This window comes from Chroicocephalus ridibundus, chromosome 10 (assembly GCF_963924245.1).
Source record: "Chroicocephalus ridibundus chromosome 10, bChrRid1.1, whole genome shotgun sequence".
Lineage (NCBI taxonomy): Eukaryota > Metazoa > Chordata > Aves > Charadriiformes > Laridae > Chroicocephalus > Chroicocephalus ridibundus.
The window spans coordinates 5729588-5748970 of NC_086293.1; the positions used below are offsets into that span (position 1 = coordinate 5729588).

The 19383-nt window shown below is 47.2% G+C and overlaps 1 protein-coding gene across 5 annotated transcripts in view; it reads right to left on the reverse strand.

The window, feature by feature from the left end:
* RAD54L2 (RAD54 like 2) overlaps positions 1-19383 on the reverse strand; it is a 70371-nt gene that overhangs the window by 21413 nt on the left and 29575 nt on the right. For 3 of the 5 annotated variants that reach the window (XM_063347571.1, XM_063347566.1, XM_063347567.1), the window contains one exon: positions 294-492. In XM_063347571.1, coding sequence (XP_063203641.1) covers positions 294-492 — 199 coding nt within the window. Of the gene's footprint in view, positions 1-293; positions 493-11640; positions 12402-12465; positions 12485-19383 lie in introns of those variants that run through there. The other 2 variants (XM_063347570.1, XM_063347568.1) reach the window with 2 other exon arrangements.

The following is a 19383-nucleotide window of genomic DNA, read 5'->3' on the forward strand; positions in this document are numbered from 1 at the left end:
GCTGTTTTTCAGTTTCGTGTCTTAAAAGCCAGCAGCAACTACACAATTTTTGCAATATATTCCAAAACCAAATATTCACTCTTCTGAAATACCAAACAAGTCTGCACCCACATGCAGCACTCCAGTCTGAGATCATACTACTCCCACTGGTGAAATCCGAAGGTTTTGGAAAAGAAAAGCCATCTGGTTTGCCAGCAGTGGCAAAATGTAGCTCAGAGGGAAAGTCCAGATACTCCATTTTTACCCAAAAGGCTATATAGGACCCTAACTCTTTCTGTCCTGCTGCTCCTTACCTTATGTTCCTCCGCATGTGAGACGGTTTCTGAGCCCTCTTCTTTTTGGTGTCCTCAGAGGCCAGGCTCTTGTGCTGGTTCTGCAAGAGTCGCTCTGCCCGCTCACTCTGAGATGAGGTAGTTGAAGTAGAGCGCTGCCATTCTCCATCCTCCGCATGTTCAACATGGTCACCGCTGAACACGGCTTCCTGGGGTTGGTCTGAAAAGACAAGGAGGAAATGACATGAGAACAACAGTGCCAGGCTGGCAGCTGGCCTTCCATCAGGATTTGAGCTGAAAGGGAACCAACAATCCCTATTCTCACTCGTTTGCAAGCGTGTTTCTCTGAGGGTCAAAATTGGGGCCCTTTCTGGCAGTGCCACTCAAAGAGCGTTAAAAAGTTTTATGGTAAAGGGTCTATTCACAGTGAAAGCTAGGACGAACACCATTCGACAAAGCCCAAAAGTGTCTTGACAAGAAAACAAGGCAAAATTATTTCAGTCCACTAAGAGCACTTGCTGTCCCTAAGGGCCTGTTTTCCTACAGGGGCCCAACGAGCTCCAATTAAAACAAGGAACTCAAATCTGTTTACCTTTGTTTCACAACATTCAAGGGGGGCAGAAATTTCCATTTGTATGATACCTGTGCAACCATCTTCCAAGTTAACAGAACATACCATGCAAGAGGTTATCTGGTTCAAACACGGGGTCATGGCTTAGCAGGCAGCTTAGTGGTTTTATCACAGGCTCCACTCTCATGACTTAAATGGTAACTTCTGGCAAGCTTTTTTAAAAACAAAAAGTTAAGTGGCAACACTCTTTCCACATTGTAAACCACATGCACACCCTTTTCTCTACGTGCTCCTATTTTCAGACTTGTGTTAATGGCTGAATTCAGTTTTAACGACATGTGAAATGACACCTTGTTCTATGTGACATTTTGCTCTCCAACAGGCTGCCAGTGACCATGCTAATGCTCGTAGAGCACAGAAAGGAAATGTTTCTGTTCAAAAGCTTCCCTTGAAGTAAACTATTTCTGACAAGCCTTGTAATAGCTTCTTTGAAGCATCTTGTCCTCTTGTGTCAGGCAAAGAGATACCCTGAACCTCATCCCATAATCAGCTTTCTTGCCTATACTGTGTATTTGAGCTAATGACTGAACTGAAATGACACTTAGACAGAACTTTGAAGGAAAGACGACATCAGCGCTGAGGAATGTGGCAGATGAAGCAATACAGAACCAACAAGCATCACATTGTAACTCCGTGGGATTGGAGACAAAGAGCACCCCTTCTCAAAAAGCTGGGAGCTTAAACGAAGGATGCTTCAGTATAGCACGTTGCATGCACAGGCACCTCTACAGCTGCCACGTTAATATGCCTATTAAATTAACCTTACCACCAATATCACCTCTTAAATCTGAGATGACAAGAACTAGATTCAAACCTTGGTCAAAAGCGCCAGCTCTGCAAGCTTCCTCTCCAGACATCCCACCAGACCTGCCCCAGCATTTGCTTAAAGTCTATGTCAGAATCCATTTGGGACTCCAGGGCTCACCCCGCCATGGACCAATATCAGCAGAGCAGCTCAAACATTTCTGTGACCATCAGTCCCAGCAAGTCCTATACGCACTAGAAAAACAGGTATCCACGACTTATGTGAGGAAACAGAGCTCCCGATGAACGCAGGAAAGCAAAACCATAATTGCAAAGGGGTTTGCTCCTACAGTCACAGTAGTTCTCCCACCGCAGCCAAGGTCTTGGAGCCCTGTCCTCCCACCATGCCTCCTCAAACTTACAAGCTCAGACATGACGCATCACATTCACTTGCAGACAGAGAACTGTGCTGGGAATAAACCCAGTTTCCCAGGCTTCCCAGACACCAGCTCTGCTATTTGAGCTACAGACACATTTTGGTCGCATTACCTGCAATTCCCCCGCACTGTTTCCTTCCCCCTACCCCTCTCAACTCCTGGTTATACAACTAGATCAAAAGACTGGATGAAATACGGCAAAGGGACGCAGGGAGGCTGCACACGTGATCACATTCTCCGGGATGAGTCATTAAACCAGTGACTATCCCGGAGACAAACACTGCCATGGTTACACTGCAGCCATCTCACCCTGGGCCCAGGGGACCTTGACAAGGCATTAGAGAGCACAAAGTCATGCTTGTTTGGAAGAGGAAGCACTTCTCTCCCCACATCCCAGCAACTGCCCACGTCACCTCCTTTGGCAGCGACTCTGCCACCTGCACCATGCCAGCAAAGGATGCCTTCAGGACGAGGGTGATGCTAACAAAATCCAAAGGCTCAGCTGCCCAAAGGTGAGGCCATTATGTGTCTCCTCAGTATGTTTTCGTATTTGTTGTACAATCGCTGTGTATACTCATTCTACCTCTGCATTTTACTTTTCTTTCCTCTCAATCACGTGTAATACAAGCTCCGGTGAAACACACACAGCTGGATCAGACAGGTTTTTTTAAAAAGATAATTCTCATCTGAGCAGGAGCCCGAAGCCTAAAATCTGACCATAAATTTGGCCCTGTACTGAGTACAGGCCCTCATCCACCACAGCCATGTCTGCTCAGGCTGGTGTTTGTCCTGCCAATACAAGTTCTGAGGTGAGGAACACAATCTGTGCCTCAGCCCACGTTCCTGACACATATGCATCTAGATACTGAGATCTCTTCTACACCAGCGACATTACCAAACATCACATTGATTCAGCTGCAGTGGAATTCAGAGGACAGGCGGCTTCCCAAGGCCGGTCCCATCCTTGCCACTGCAATGAATAAAGCTGCTTTTCACCAAGCTTAAACTCACACAATGATAAAATCACAAGTCACTTCCATCTAACCATGCGACAGCTCTCACCACACCTGTGATACGAGCTGGCAGCTACTAGCAGGAATTGTTTGGTTGCTGTTTTGTATTAAAACTTCTGATTGTGTACACAGCCTGAATCTTACCGCTTGTGAAAAGCGAGCCTCCCCGCTGCAGCCATGTGGCTGCACTCCAGTGTGGCGAGCGCCATGCTGTGTAACTGGGACCCACACTGGGACAGAAACGCATTAAGAAACAATAACTACACACACAAAACCCTATTTTGCACAAGAACAGGTTCGGTCTTTGGGTTGGAGGGAGTGTGGGAACAGCCTCGCTGAACAGGTCCCATCAGGTAATCAATGGAACAATTCCTGCCCCAATTCTGCCAAGCCTACATCTACAGCAGAAATGCAATTATGGTTTTGTAACAGGAGCTCAACACGCTACTCTGGCATGGCTATACAAGTAGTACAGGAGCTCAACACGCTACTCTGACATGGCTATACAAGTACACAACACAAAAATTTGCCAGCCCTGTTTGCATGCTGACAACTGCCCAATCATGCTTAGGCTGTTAGCGCACTCTAGGAAGACCTGGGCAGTTATCCACCTTGCCTCAATGCGAAAAGCACTGCCACCAGCCCATGGGTGACAACCTGGCACAGCCTTGCACAGGGAGATCAGCCGCATACGCCCAAGCACAGTCGGGCGAAAGGGCAGGCCTAGGTCCACATGTGTCCGTCATGGCCACTGATGAGGACGTAAACCCCTCCCATGCTTACACACTGTGGGGATTGAGAATCAGCTGGAACACTAACTGCTGGGTTCACACCAGCTCTGTTGCACATTTTGCACTGTGCTCACCAGAATAGGCACCAGATATACAAAGAAGGTCTCTGGAGGGTGGTGGTGATTGCACAGATGCAAACAGTCAGCTCTTCAAGCAGCTGCTCCTTCAGGTGGGTTACAGCTCTCCGCCTGAGAGGTCCCTGAGCGGTTCCCACCGGTCTTCAGTGACGGACACCAGCACACACCCAGGCACTCTGTCCCACAAGGTACCCTGAGCGCCAAGAGGGGCACACCTATCCTTTCTCGCGCACTTCGTGGAGGTTTAAAATATGCCTGCACTATCAAAAGCCAGTAGACCTGATTACAGCACGGCCCTGGTTCGTGCCGCAGACCAGGGGTTGCCAGTTTCCTCTGCTCACTAAGCAGCAGCAACCACCGCCCCCAGCTGTACATACACGCAGAAGGAGGTGTTTGGCTTCTCGACCGACACTTGCGTATTACAGTTGGGAAGCCTCTGTAAGGAAAGGAGTCGTGACTGCTCTGTATAACTCTGTTTCAGACGCTCTCTGTGGTGTGACTGCCAGAGCTGCCCCTAAATACCGCACACAGCATAACATAGCAAAAGATCTGGCCCACAGTGGGGCACTTCTTATTGCACCCAAGCTTATAAAACTCACCTCATCACCTCCTCCTGCAGAACACTCCCAAATTTCCCATAAAACAGCACGGGATAGAGCCTGGAGAATATTCTCTACCATCTTGGATTCAGCAGTGAATTGTTCTCGACACATACAGCCTGCTCTGCAAGGGGGCTCGGGTCGCTGTGAAGTGTCATGAAGCAGCAGGTACATTTTTTGGAGCGTGAGATTTCTGTGACTAACACAGTCTTCTCCTGACGCTGAGGTGTGTGAGAAACAGCGTTATAGCTGCATCCAGTCTGCACGCTCCGAGGCAAACCTCAGTAAGTGCAAGTGTCTGTGCACACAACAAGTAAACATCCACAGCTCAGGCAACAGTCCGATACTCCTAGGAGTATAGAAAATGCCATTCAGGGTAAGACCTGGGGGTCCCCGACCTGAGGCTGTTGCACAAGAAGGTGCAAGAGACCCCTCTGTAGACAAAACGCTGTAAGATGATTACTTCCTTGCCCCCTCAGTTACTAGCTGGCTACCACAGCTAACTTGTGGTTCACCCTCCTCCTGGGAGGCCAGCTTCTCTCTGCCAGGATAACTCAAACGCCTCCAGGGAAGGCATGCCACTGAAAACCAGACAGTTGTTTATTTCTAAAATCAATTCACTACGGAAACTCAGGATGCCGAATAGCAGTATTTTGCTGAGTCTCTGGGCATTATTTCTTACCCTAGAGACAGGGATGCGCACGCATGGTGAGGAAGGTAGTTGCATACAGAGCAGCGAGGAGTTAGTTCTTGCTTTGGGAGCTCTCTTTTGTCCTGCACAAAGAGCAAGGAGCAGTTAAATATTATTGCAGGCGTTCTGGGAACTTCCATGCAGTTTGTGGGCAATAGCTTGTCAGAGACCAGCTAGTACTAGCTAGTCCTACTACAGCCGGTACTGAGCTGTCAAAGCAAGAATGGGAGGAGCACTGAGGGATGGCACAAGAAAGACTTAATTGCACAGCTCCAGCTGCAACACTCGCAGCCACTGACACACTGAACTACAACGGTGCCAAAGGCTAGAGAAGTGACTCTGCAGAGCAAGCCCATCTGCGAAGGCACTGACAGGCTGGAAGATGTTCTTTGGGGTTACGTGGGGTTTCCCAGTGCACTGGGCACTGGAGAGGTGCGTAGGTGATGCCAGAGTTCAACTGTGCTCGGCACCTGAAGAACCACAGCACAGCAATTACCTCTGAGGCCGACAACAGCCAGAGTGCTCCAACTCATCCTGTGTTCAGCTGAAGCAGAAAATAAATTAAATATTTTCAGAATACTCTTTCTCTGTATGCAACTGGTGCAACTGTTGCACAGATGCCATGCAAGAAGGGAGGAGAGGCGTCTGCACAGAGCACCCTCTCACAGAGCCGGCATTAGGAAAACCCTCGAGCACCCCAAGGCTGGAGGCGGGAAATTCCTTGTGAGACCCCTCAAGGACAGTGTAGGGGAAAGCAGGGGGGCTGCTCAGACCCCTTCCTCCAGGTCCCACCCGCTGCAACACCCAGGAGAGCCACAAAGCCCCCTCCCAGGGCTTGACACGCATCAGCCCCCAGAAAGGGGGGACAGAGGGGGACACGGCCCCTTTGATGACTCAAGGCTGTAGCTACTCCCCGCAGCCGCCATCAGGGCAGCTAATTAGCAACAAGACTTTGTTCTCCTCGGAAAAATAATCGGGCTCAGTCTTGGGAGGCAGGACGCCCCTCCCAGCCACAACTGCTTAACAAAGACCTAATTATGTAAGGATTATATAAACCGGCACACCTACCCCCCCCCGCCCCGGCGCCACAGCACCCGCTCGCCGGGGCCCAGCGTGCCGGGCGCCTCTCGGCCCTCTCCAGCCACCCACTCGCTGACAACACGAGAGACGACACTGAGCCGCGATCAGCCTTTTGTCTACATCGGTGGTTTCTGGCGTGCACGGGGTACTCTTGTGCTTGTCTGGCTGCCCCTCGTGCATGTCCTCTCCTCGGCAGGGCCACGGCTGTGGGGAGCTCCCGGGAGGGCAGCCATGCCGTGTGCCTTGGGCAAGCAGGACCCGCAGCTCCCAGCCCCTCTCCGCATGCCGGCCCCGCTTGACTCCAAGGGCTGCGATGGCTGGTGTCTTGCTGAGTCACAGCCACGGCACTGCGAGACGCACAGGCATCTTTCTGCCTGAGCCTGCCCAGCCCCAGAGCTTGCCTGCTCCCAGGGGAAGCCTCCCTTGCCTGTCAAACAGCACGTACATCAGCTCTAACATCTTCATTCCCGCTACTGATTTATCTAGGAGTTAACCACCTCAGGATTGCCGTTCATACTTGTCACCGTAACCAGACACAGAGACTGTCATATTGGTATAACAAATAGCGCTGCTTGAAGTCTGAGTAACACATTTTTCATTTCTCTAGGTATCTGTAAAGCGATCTGTCGCTGCGGGTTCAGGACACCTCTCTGAGGCCTGCAGGCTGCTGGTGAGAGATGGCAGGCTGCCTCCCTCCCCAGCCCGGGGCCAGAGGACGGAGGGGAGAGACCTGAAATGAGCTCTGAAGAAAACACAGCACCAGCACAGGCTCTGTGGGCCAGGGCGCAGGGAGGGAGCCCGAGCAGGAACACACAAAAGCCAAATCCATCTGCAGCCTCCTTCTTGGGCAGGAAGCCCCAGTCAATGTAAAACTTCAAAAGATAAATTGTAAGGCAGCACTGCCCTTCTTTTTTCCTTCGGAGGTCTTTCAGCGCGTCACTTACTGATGAGGTTACGCTGCAGAATAAAACCCCTCTCCTGGCCTGAAAGAATCCTTCAGGAGCAGAAGTGATGGGCAGGAGCAAGGAAGGTACCACCCAAAAACCAAGCAGCGCCGAGAGGCAAACTGGAACATCAAACAGCCAACTTTGGTGACAGACAATATATCTTCTAGCCCTGGGATTATGCAAGCAGAACCAGGCCCCAAATACCCAAGAGCTCTTGTTCTGGCCGTGCCTCAACACTGTGGATGCTGAGACCCGGGTTACATAAACACCAAAGAGCACTTATACAACCCCTGTATGGCACGGCTGGCGGCCACCGGCACCCCATGTCACCAGTAGCTGCTCCGGCACCTCCACGCCCAGCCCCTCCGGGACCCCAAAATGCAGCCCAGGTGGGGTGCTCCTCGGGTCGTCCCTCCTCTCGCAGGCACCATGGAGGAATGGCTGATGGTTACACCAGAGCACTGGGCAATCTCCTGTCTGTTTCCAGCTCTGATACACTCAAAGGAGGGTTGTGAAATTTCAAATCAAACATTTTCATAGTGCTTCGAGATGGCAAAAACTGGAGAAATGCACAACACTGCTACCCGGCATCCCTCTTCCAGATATATAATCAAAATTACTTTTCCCAACGGAAGTCCTCAAACCTAGACTGTAAACTGCCTTCCTCCTGACGAGCCCCCCCTGCCTCGCGCAGACACTGCGGGCACTAGGCAAGACAGGGAAACAAAGCCAGGAAACGCGCCCGGGAAGGTGGCGAGCGCAGCAGGGATGGGTTACATTTGTCCTTTAGCTGGGGGTGTGCGAGAGCAACCGAGTTACATAAAATCACTGCACCGGAGTCAGGAAGCGTTTCAGACTCGAGTGCTGGGAAGTTTTCAACAAGCTGTACACAGGAGGGAACCCAAACCTCCCCTTTCTGGTTATCCTAGTTAACTAGTAACCCAGAATATAGTTTTGTGAGCCAGATTACAAAAGTTACCACAGGGATCTAAACCAGAAAGTAACTGGATTTAACCATCAGACCTGATTTGTTTTCACAATAGTTCAAAACTTTAAAAAAAAAAAAAAATTGCTGTATTCTGTTAAGGTGGATAAATATTGATTTAGGTAACAAAGATAAATTTCCCCTCTCAACTTAATAGATGCGTATGGGGGCTTGCCGTGTTCCCAGCACAGTGAATCCAGCTGGCTGCTCCGGTGACTCTTCTAGGGATAAATAGCAGGGACTAAGAAAAGAGGACGAGCAGGGGAGCAGGCGTTCGGCATTATGCAATGATTGCATAAGCACCAGTTTACACTAGGTAGCTGGGAGTTGTGGTATTAGCTTTATACCAGGACACCCTCAGAGCAACGAGGAACAACAAAGAAGGGATTATTGCTGCCACACGCTCCCAAGGCCACCAAAATGGCAAACAAACAACAAGCACAGACCGAACTTTAATCTCTGCCTCAAACCCTCACCAGAGTTTCGTTCAGGACCTGTTAACAGGGAGGGGGGAGAAGAGAGCCGATACTCACTCCTAATTTAAAAGGGCAGCATGGGAAATAATCCCAGCGTAAAGCATCCTGCAGCATGAGTGCTCCTTTGTTGTTGCTCATGATGGCAATGGTGTAAGAGAGGAGAGATTTCAAAATGATAATACCTGCCATTTGCACTCTAGTTCAGTGTCAAAGGAGTTCACAAGCATGACACGGTCCTCGCAATAACCTGTGAAACACCCTCCTGTCCATCTTGCAGAGGGGGAAATTAAGGCAAAGAAATCAGGTAGGCATCAGTGCTGAGTAACTCCCAAGTTGCTGGCTCCCTGTCCTATGCTCCGATCAAGAGGCTCTCTTTCCTCTCCTTAAATATAATTTCCTACTTGGAAAAACAAAACATAGTTGTGGATTTTTTTTAGAACTGTAACACAGCACAGAACTTCAGCTGCATTCCCTTTTTCTGCTTCAGTCTCTAAAGTAATTTCAGAGGAATTTTCAAGGACTCTATTTAATGAGGGAGGCATCACTTGGGAGAAAAATGCAAATTGTTGAGTTTGAGCCTGTGTGCCACCGCATTCCACTGGCACTTCTCCCATCAAGTGCAGCCAGAAAAGTGACCGAGAGCACTGGAGAAAGCTAGTAAGACCAGGATGAAACACCATCACTCAAAGAACAATCTGTTTCTACTTTCCTTTTTCAAAATACTGCTTTGTGTGCTGATAAAGGAGTTTGACAAAGGGCTGCAGAGTTCTTCATGGCAATCGGACCCACACAAATCGAAGCCACGATGTCACAGGGACACCCCCATGCAAAATACATAACACCCCAAAAACTGAGCACGTTACAGCCTGGAGAAAGCCCAAGCATCGGTTCTTTCATAAGGTTGCTAAAATTACAACCACCTCTATGGTCAAAAAAGAAGCATATGTGTATATGGGGAAGAGACAGGGCTCTTTAAATAAAGACATTTTTCTTGCAGAGCAACAGGGGGATAGGTAGTGTACTGCAACAAACCTTGATTTACTAGCTGGTAGGTGCTACTATAAAAATAATTAAAATCCTCTCTAGCTTTCCAGAAACATTTATACAATGCTAAACAGATAGCACAGCACTGCATATACAAGTGCTTGCTACTCTGAAGACCCCAAAGAAGTGTTCAGGCACCTGGAGTGAGAAAAAGCCACAAAAAACCAGAGAGGAAAAGAAACACTGACCAGTAGTTGAAGCACAAAGGCAGGGAAGAACGTGATGTGTCAGTTCTGCCCCAGACTCGCTCTTTGACCTTGTGCAGTTTTATCATCCTCTCTGGGGACCAGGCGGCTATGGAGAAGTGGGACAGAGACGCTCCTGGATCTACCAGCCAGAGCACAACCACATTAGATCAGTTAGAAATGCTTCCTCGGAGATAATTTTCCCGTCAGTAGAGCAGACTGTGATAAACCTTGTCCCAGACTTTATAACTTGACGAGCAATGCTGTACAAGGAGTTCATTTGCACTCCCGCTCTCTTACATTCGTACAAATGACCCCAAAATACCTTTCCACCCAAATTTTTTGGAAGGCCTCTAACCTTGCATTCTTCCTCCATCTATGACCTACACTCTCATTTCCAAAAGCATCTTCCCCTCCCCGTCTTCTCTTTTTATACCTATTATCTAGACTGAGTTACATAAGCCACTTGTATCGCCCAGATTCCTCATTTATCCAAACTCATTTGATATCATAATTCCTTTCCCTTCTCAGTTCACACTCTCCCAGAATTAGCTTCTTTGTCCTGCCACCACATCCAGAGAAATAAGAAAGGAAGAAAAGATGGATTTTTCTTTTTTTCTTTTTTCCACTAGAGTCCACCCCTCCCACTAATGGACAATAAACACTTGCATGGCTTATTTCTATAAAAACTGCTCATGAAGACCACACTGCACTGGAGTCCTATAATAAACCAGGAACCCAGAGCTGGAGCTCCTGGGGACTATTTTCGACCAGCCTATTAAGTTCAGAGCATGAACTTTGAAGGTATTTGCCACGTGAACAAGGTGGAAGAAGCTTCATGTCCCCCCGAGTACCTGATCTCGAAGTAACAAGTTAAATTACAAATTTAGAAAGTTCTTCAAATCTGAACAAAGTTTTTTCTCCAACACACAACACCCTCCCACCAGCAAGCAAACTTCCCAAAACTCTAAACTTGTGTTAGGGTTTCACCAGCATCTTCCGTTCGATGAGGGGGGGGGAGGGGGGGAAGAAGGGGGGGGCAGGGGGGAAGCCAAGTAGCTCTTAGTCTATTAGGCATGAATTAGGGGATCTGGAGCAAGCACCGACAGCTCTGCCTGCTGCCCAATCAACAAGTCGCCAAATATTTCACCGACAACGGAAGCTCTCAAAACTTTTTATCGAGGAGGATATTGGGGGAAAGTATACACAAAAAGTTGAAGATGGTGGGGGAGAGGACACTGGATATAAAATCATACTGATATTAACAACTGCCTCCTCTCTTGCTAAAAATTACTTTTGCAGCATTACAATATGACAGCAGCAGAAACAATAACAGCCAGACCCAGAATGTCACATCACCAAAGTCTTCATAATTAAAAGCACAAAGAAAGAAAGAGCTTCCTTCTTCATATCCCCTCCATCAAACCGACAAGCACTGCAAGATTCTGAAAATTCAACCGTTTCCATCCCTGCTCGGTAGGTAACAAATTAAAACCTGAGCCCCACGGAAGAGTCTCTGTTCCTGATGCGCTTCACTAGCCACTGAATAGGGTGCCCCATCACAGGGGTGGGAGAATTAATGGTTTGTAAAAGGAAAGCAAGAGGGTAAAGAAAACGGGGGGGTGGAAGGGTGGAAGTCAACCCGCAAAAAACCAACCTGCGTCCTACCTGGAAACTGCTGAGACTCATCCAAGAGTAACATGCTGCTCAGTGCACTGAGGCAAGACCTCTGCCCCAACACTCGTTCAATGTGGCCGCACGCTCTCAGCCCTTCTGCTATTCTTGTCTCAGGGTCTTCAGGACAAAAGTTTCCAGTCACTCCCGACAAGTCCTTATCTCTGCCTGCAGCCCAGCGAGCACTAAATCCACTCTCACTGGCTGTTCAGTCTGCAAGCGGGAAATGCCTCCTGATAAAATAGTCCAGGGTACAGGCAGGGAAACCTGCCCTTAAGGTTTCTGAAAATAACTTTGGTAAATAGCTCCTAGTGCTTGAATCCACCAGCCGGTGTGACGGGAATCAGTACGCATAGATCCTCCCTGCACCCAGCCGAGACGGACCAGGGTCACTCTTATATAACGAGTTAAATATGCCTCGTGTTCAGCCTAAATAAAAATTGCCACTATCTCCTCCCCTGCTCGGAGAGTCACACAACACAGCCCTGCCCGAGGTAGCTGCCGCTCCACTGGGAACCGATGCCTGGAGCCGTGCTGCCCACCCGGTTTGGCTTCGGTACGTGTTCCCGATCGGCGGGAGCAACCTCGGTTACGCCTGGGGGGGGGGAAGAAAAAAAAAAAAGAAAAAAAAAAAAGAGTTTTAAAAGAGAGAAGAAGAGCAGGGAGGCTGAGTGGGTGTGTATGGGGGAGGTCTCTCTCCTCTCTCTCTCTCTAGCAGCGGAGCTGCACGCCGTTGGGATCAGATCCCATTCACTCAGCCCGTGATCCAGTTCAACTAGTGGCAGAGACCAAGACTGAGAATAAAATAAAAATCCTTACATAACCATTCCGGCTCCGGCGGGGCCCCACGCAAGGGGAATCCCAACAGACAACAGGACGAGCAGAGCAGGGGCCATGTGGGACCATAACCCCGCTTCCAAGTTTCACAGCACAAAAGGAAAAGGCCGGGGGGTGGGGGGCGGAGAATGCGTTGCAAAAAGAAGTACAGCCTTTTTGGCTTTGAAAACAATCTTGGCATCTGTGATTTTTAATCAACTATTTGCATGATTCCTGCTAACTTCCAAGAAACCCGGACAGCTGAGATTGAAACCTGAGCAATTCCTTGGGAGCTGGTAACCTGTTTGCACAGTAATAGGCGAAAGAGCATCCTGTAGTTCGCTTCGTTAAGTCAGCAGCTCGTACAGCACCGCTCGTCTGCAGAAGGCTCAGTGCAGCAAATGGACTATGAATGAGACTTCCCAGTTTTTAGGAAACAACCTTTCAGAATTTGTGGAGTGCAAGCTTATTCTAAGCAAGCCTTCCTCCCCATCATCCATCAGCACCAGAAGGACAGGTACAGGAGAGAAATAAGTAAGTACAAGCGAGAATAAGTACTTTAAAGCTGTGGGTGAACCCCTAAAGGCTAACCGTCATGCCTGGCCTTCTTCAGTGCTACAGAGACTTTTTTCATGCCTGGTTCCCTTCACAGGCATACCCAATGCCAGCAACAAACAGCAAACCTGGGCTGGTAGACACGTAATGAAATCAGCTCGCTCCTAGCAAGCATTTGTCCACGTAATGAAGTCAGCTCTTTGCTTGAAACAACTGGCAAGTGAGAGTCAGGAAAACCAGGACGGGCACAGGCAGCCCGAAGCAGGCTGTGTCTGAAGAGCTCTGGCACAAGAGCACAACGTGCTGCACTCCTAGCAGAAACGGTTGATCTAGAGATCTTCAAACCCAGCCAGGGCAGAGCGCTGTCACCCTTTGTGTGACTCCAGACATTTTTATGCAACCGTTCATTCGAGAGGGTGGCAGAGCGCAGTGAATGCTTGCAACCATCAAAACATCCTCGTTGCTGCAGGGCACATCACAACATTGAAAGAAACCCAAGGTGCTATTTTCATCATTAGAGCCACATAAATTTTACCAAAGAAAAGATGAACTGTATTAAAATTAAGAGGCTCAGAAATAAGACAGCCTTTCACCTATGTCACAGACTCAAATAGGCTGACTACACAAGAACATACAGTGTTTATTAAGGGGGGAAAAGAGGCACAAATATATTCAGAAAAGTACATAGCTGAGGATCTTGCAGCAGGCCTTATAAGGCCTTTGTAGGGTTGGAATAAGTAACCAAACATAACCTCAGCATCTGACCTAAGGGGTTTATGAAACTGTGAAGCAAGATTTAGAGACAAGTATTTGTGTAAATACAGCTGGGTACTTTCCAAGGCACGCTCAATACAGCAGTCAAGCACAAGGAAAATGGAAGTTCAATACATGAGGGGGAACAGGTGACGTACACCTGTCCTTCTGCATGGAGCAATAAAAAGGGAATTTCCTTCTTTGCATTACCGTGCAAAACGGAAAGGAATTTTTCCAGCTTTTTCTACTCACACCAGCCTACTGGTGAGCCATGTTAGCCATGATAAATATGTACGCACACAGCCAAGAATCAGATCTGCCAGAAAGAGTCAGTTTATAAAATGGTCTCCTCATGGCAGGTAATCTTGTTACAGATAAGTCCATTTACTGAATAGCTTTCCTGTGAGACCAGCCTTGCCAGTAAGGAAGAATGTTCTCCCTCCCCTACGGGGTCTGAAACCTTACCCGGCTGTCATACCTCACCTGCCTCGTGCTCAAGCCGCAGGCTTATACGACTGTGCTATACATCAGAAGAGGCTTCTCAATAAACTGTTGTCACTTGAGAGGTTCCCTTGCAAACAACACAGGAGATTCTCCTGTTAAAAGAAAATCGCTATAAAAATTTGTATTTTCATAGAGTATCAAGATAAAGGCCCTTCAGTACATGCCTTTTCAGCAGCAATATCAGCATCCCTGAGCACCGCAAACTCATAAAGGTTAAAACTCACACCTAGATCTGCCTACACATGTAAGAAATTTGATTGTAAAGTTTCTCAGGACACTAGCTCCTCTGTATGGCAGAGAGCATTAAAGATGGGGACGGAAATCAACCTGAAGTCAGTTCAACTAAAAAGTTTCAACAAAATATCCAGAAGCTTATCACAAGTGACTCTCCTTTCCCATCTCTTCAAGCTGTAGTAGCTCCTTCCCCATCCCCATGCCCATTCTCCACCTTGAACCTGGTTCTCTCAATGCTCGCTGAGCTCTGCAGGCCAAGCAGCTCTGGGACTGCTCAGCACTGACCTGATCCAAGCCCACCAAGTGCAGTACAGGCGAGAAGCACTGGATCCATAACGTGCCACCACACGCTTGGTCCCTGCAAGCTGGGCTGGTTCCCTTCTCTCCAATGACTGCCCCAGGTGCTGCTCATCCTCATCGCCGCCCGGAAGAACAGAAGAGACCTTCCTTGCCCGGCCTTGACTGCTCCACGCTGGCTGCGCAGTCCCTTCCCCATCCCACAGCTTTCTCACAGCTCCACATCCACCAGCGGCTTCTGCACACCCCGCTGGCCACCAACGGGCACAGAAGCTGACTACAGATCTGAATTGTTTGTAAGTTATTAAACACAAACTAGGCCTGACAGCCAAATTTCACTCTTGATTATCAGCTGCTAGTAGCACACACAAATATCATTAAGGCTACTTTCCCTGTCCTGTTTTCCATCTTGTTTTAGCAACACAGAAAACACACCAGAGCATCGGGTTTGCATTGGTTATCAACCTAAAACAGTTCAGACAAACTCCACAACACTATGTGTTGGCAACTGAGTATTGCTGGCCTTTGAGAATCATTTGCTTTTTAAAGAAACACTGTAATAAAAACTCCTTTTGTGTAAGATCTAAACCAACCATGGAAAATCAGAGGAGTCTTCCTAGTGTTTTCAGTGAGTTTTGGACTGAACTGTAAGGTACAAAATTTGATCAATCTGTTTTTTTCTCATTATTTGTGTTCATATAAATCTCGGTTTATTTTCTTTCCCAGACTCATCTAAATCGTAACTGGGTGGGAGGCTGTACATAATGTAACAAAAATCTAATCACACAAAATACAGGTAGCGATGAAACACACTGCCTTCTGCAAACGCTTTTCAGACTATCGCTGTGGCAAAACATGTAGTGCTTCGGACTTCGGTCCCAGGCTTTCAACGGTTGTTTAAATGTATTGAAGAAATCAAGCTGCTATTAGACAAGATGTCATGTTTTTAAGTCAAAGGATTTAGATCATCATCATTTATATCACAGATATTTATCGTCATCTTAATCAAAGCTGAGTTCATTGAATTACCATCCCAGGTATATTCAAGAAACCGATTCTCATCTCGTCCTATAACTTGCTACATTTCTGCTGCTGAGGATGACACAACGTGCACCACGGAAGAATGATTTTGTACAACTTAATTTCATTCCAGTTTTCATCTAAGTGCAAATTTGACACAAATCACAAACAAAGAATACACAAAAGTGCCATTCTGAAATTGCTTCTAACAATTCAAGTATTTAAATATTTTACATAGATGAAGATTACCTACAGGTGTTTTAATTGCAAGATCTGTTTTGACAGAGATTTAAACTAGAAGCCTCTGTTCACCTAGCCCCAAAAGATTTTACCTTGTAGCTTTCTCCTGTCTCATTCCTATTTGCACATTTGCAAGTGAAAATAATGTCTTCTGACTCCTACTTAGAATTTTTTTGAGACTGAGTCAGTGAACTGCATGTTGAAGAAAATGTGAACAAGACATTTTCAACATCTGTAGTACAAACTACTGCTATTAAAATAAAAAATGGGTATTGCATCAAAAAAAAAAAAACCAAACAACTTTGATCCAAACGATGAGCCATACATTTCTGAAAGTTCAGTGTTGCAGTTTTCTACAAAGCCTAAGCAGGAAATTAAAATGATAAATAAAGCAAATAACTGTTAGGTGATATTGTGTTTTAAAATCTGAAGAGTACTTCTAATTTAATTAAAATGGGGTTCCCTCTCCTTCCAAACTTGCTGCTGCTTCCTGGCTAAAAATATTATACTTGCAAAACATATAGCTACATGTACATTTTGTTTAACCAGCCATTAAAAGCAGAACAATACCAGATAAATAAAGAAAAAAAGTGTAGTTTAAACTAAAATGCAAAACAGAGAAGCGTTTCCCCCAGTACGTTTGAATATAAAAGGGGCGCTGCCTAAAATGCAAAGCAGAGGATTTTGACTTTGGCTTCATGACACTCACCAGGTAACCTTGCCAAAGTCACTTTGCCACTCCTTACCTGTTCAAGAGGGAAAATACCACATGACAAATTTGCTAATTAGTTTCCTTGTGACTTCGTCATGGTTTCAGGAGTTGCAGAGGATGGAGAATGGTATCTATTAGCAATGTCTAGGTGTGGTACAAAGCTGACTATTGAAAACATACATGGGGAAAAAGGTACCAAACGTGACAGAGAAGTAAGTGTGACTGTCCTTTGTTAGAGATTCTCTGGCTGCTTTGTGGAAAGAGAAAAGCAAGCTTTTTTGCCAATAAAGCACAATCCCCGTATCCTGCAAAGCCTATCAGAAAAGCAGGAAGAAACAAGATACTTCTCTCCATGGAAGACTTGGAGCAATTCTTTGTTCAGTTAATAACCGCTGGCTCACTGACCCCGCTCCCTGTGCATTCATGCTACTCTCACGCTTGCGTCAGCTTTAAGAAAAGAGAGCATGTAGCTACAGGTAAAAAAAACAAACAAAGAAAAAAACCAACCACGAACATTTGAAAAAATTCCATATACATATATATAGAAAACGCAGAGCCTTGGACGTGGGCTGTTCTTAACCACATAGAAGGATTTCTATTTTGTATTCCATCATATGCAAGAGATCAAAGGGAAGGAGGAAGAGGAAAAAAAACCCAAAGAACCGTAGCTAGTTATAATACCGCATCATTTCACGAGATCAGCCAGTGCCTGTGCCCAATCGGCGGGGCTGAAGGAAGCAGAGCTCTGGCGTCATCACCTCCTTTTAAAGTAAAGCAAGTCATTACTCCAGGTTATGTAAGGCTCGGGCTGAGCCAGACTTCGTGCCACCCTCTCAAAAAGGAAGCCGCTGCCGGAGAGCCCAGGAGGGGGGCAGAGGAGCCACGGACGTTTTCATTTGGAGCTTCCCCCTGCTTAGGATAAGCAGAGGAGACCAGGAAAGATTTCGCACTTTGGGACGGAGCAGGCAGACGGGGAACGGCTCAGCGACTGACCTGCACCATCGTCAGTCTGCAATTCCCTGTGAAGGGGGCTGGGGGACAGCTCTCGTCAGGATCTCATCCTTCCTTCCCGCAGCAGCCGTCAAGCCACACCTCACCCCGCTGGGAATAACCTAGTTCACAGGGTTAGTTCAAATGCTGGAATCAGTCAATTAAAACCCCCACAAACCCCAGGCGCCGCTCCTCCCACACTCCTCTCCATTCCTGTTACCTTCCCCCATTTCCTCCCAGATTTATGGCCAAAGAGCCCATAGATGAGGGACTTCCACCTGCCTCTATCACCCTCTGACAACCCAAACTGCCCCAACTCAAACAAAATGCCCGGAAAGGTGATCTGCAGAAAGGGAACTAACAAAGCGTACGGTACTGCCTGTTCCCAGCAAAGCACCCAAGAGGATTTTTATTATTTTTTTTTATGTCACCATTTAATGAGTCCGGTAAAGCCACTTCAAGGGAGCTGGGTGCCTGCCACAGGGTCTGCACGGGCATTAGCAGCCCCCATACAACGCCCAGGGTACACAGACACTCGCTCGCCGGGCAGGTCTAAACCCCTCAGACTGCACACAGATACACCATTTGTTCTGAAAGACAGATTGTTCTACAGGGAAACTGCCAGAATAAAAATAACGGGTAAAATATGCAGCTGTCTGTAACAACACAAAGTTCCCAGAGAAATCAGTGGGGCTTTCGCCTAAATGAGAGACAAACCTTCTTCCCTGCAATTTCAGTGTAACCTTTCTGCACTACTCAGTAACCAGGATGGCTAAAACTGCAAACCCTAGCATCCAGCGCCTTTTCACCTTTGATACTAACTATATCTTTTGTATTTTATTCAGCTGGATTGTGGAAACACAGAAGACAGCCAACTCCTAACTTTCTAGGTCTTAGGAAACCAACACAACTCTCCAATGTAAGATTTGTGGGGGTGGAGAACGTACGCTTAACAGACACAAAGCAACTTTGGAGATGCTCTTATCCCTCTCAGGAACTGAGAAAACAATAAAACCCCCTCAACTTCTTAGTTATAGCAAGTCACCTAAGAAACACATCCAATATCTGCAGTTAGACACAGGTTGGCTGACTGAGTTATCCACAATCAGCTGGCCTAAGGTTGAGCCCCACAGTCTGCACCTGTACGGTAAAACATTTAAACACTCTGATCCATAAGGATCGTTTTCTAAGGTAATGCAGTTTCCCGTAACAATTTGATATGGTTTAAAAACAGGCCAACGTGCACGATATTAATTCACAAGTATATTCTTTCCACACATAGTGATTACCTTCGTACATCTGTGATACCACACGTGCCATCCTCTTTGCATGCAATTATTGGCTTGGGAGACAGTCTACGAAAAGTCACTAAATGCATTAAAATCTACCTGGTTGTTTAAGAACAGCAAAGTGCGCTGTGGTAACATAGAAGTTCAGGTTTCGTTTCCCAAGCTCGCAAAGATCAGGGCCATTGTGGAGGAAACAAACTTACTGTTGAGAAGAGGTTTGCTTCCCCAGGATATGCCCTTCTAGCTTCTTCAGAAACAGTACTGCTGGACTCTAGAGGGAGCTGCATCCAGACACAAATTACTACCCTGATTCTTTCATTTTGGTTA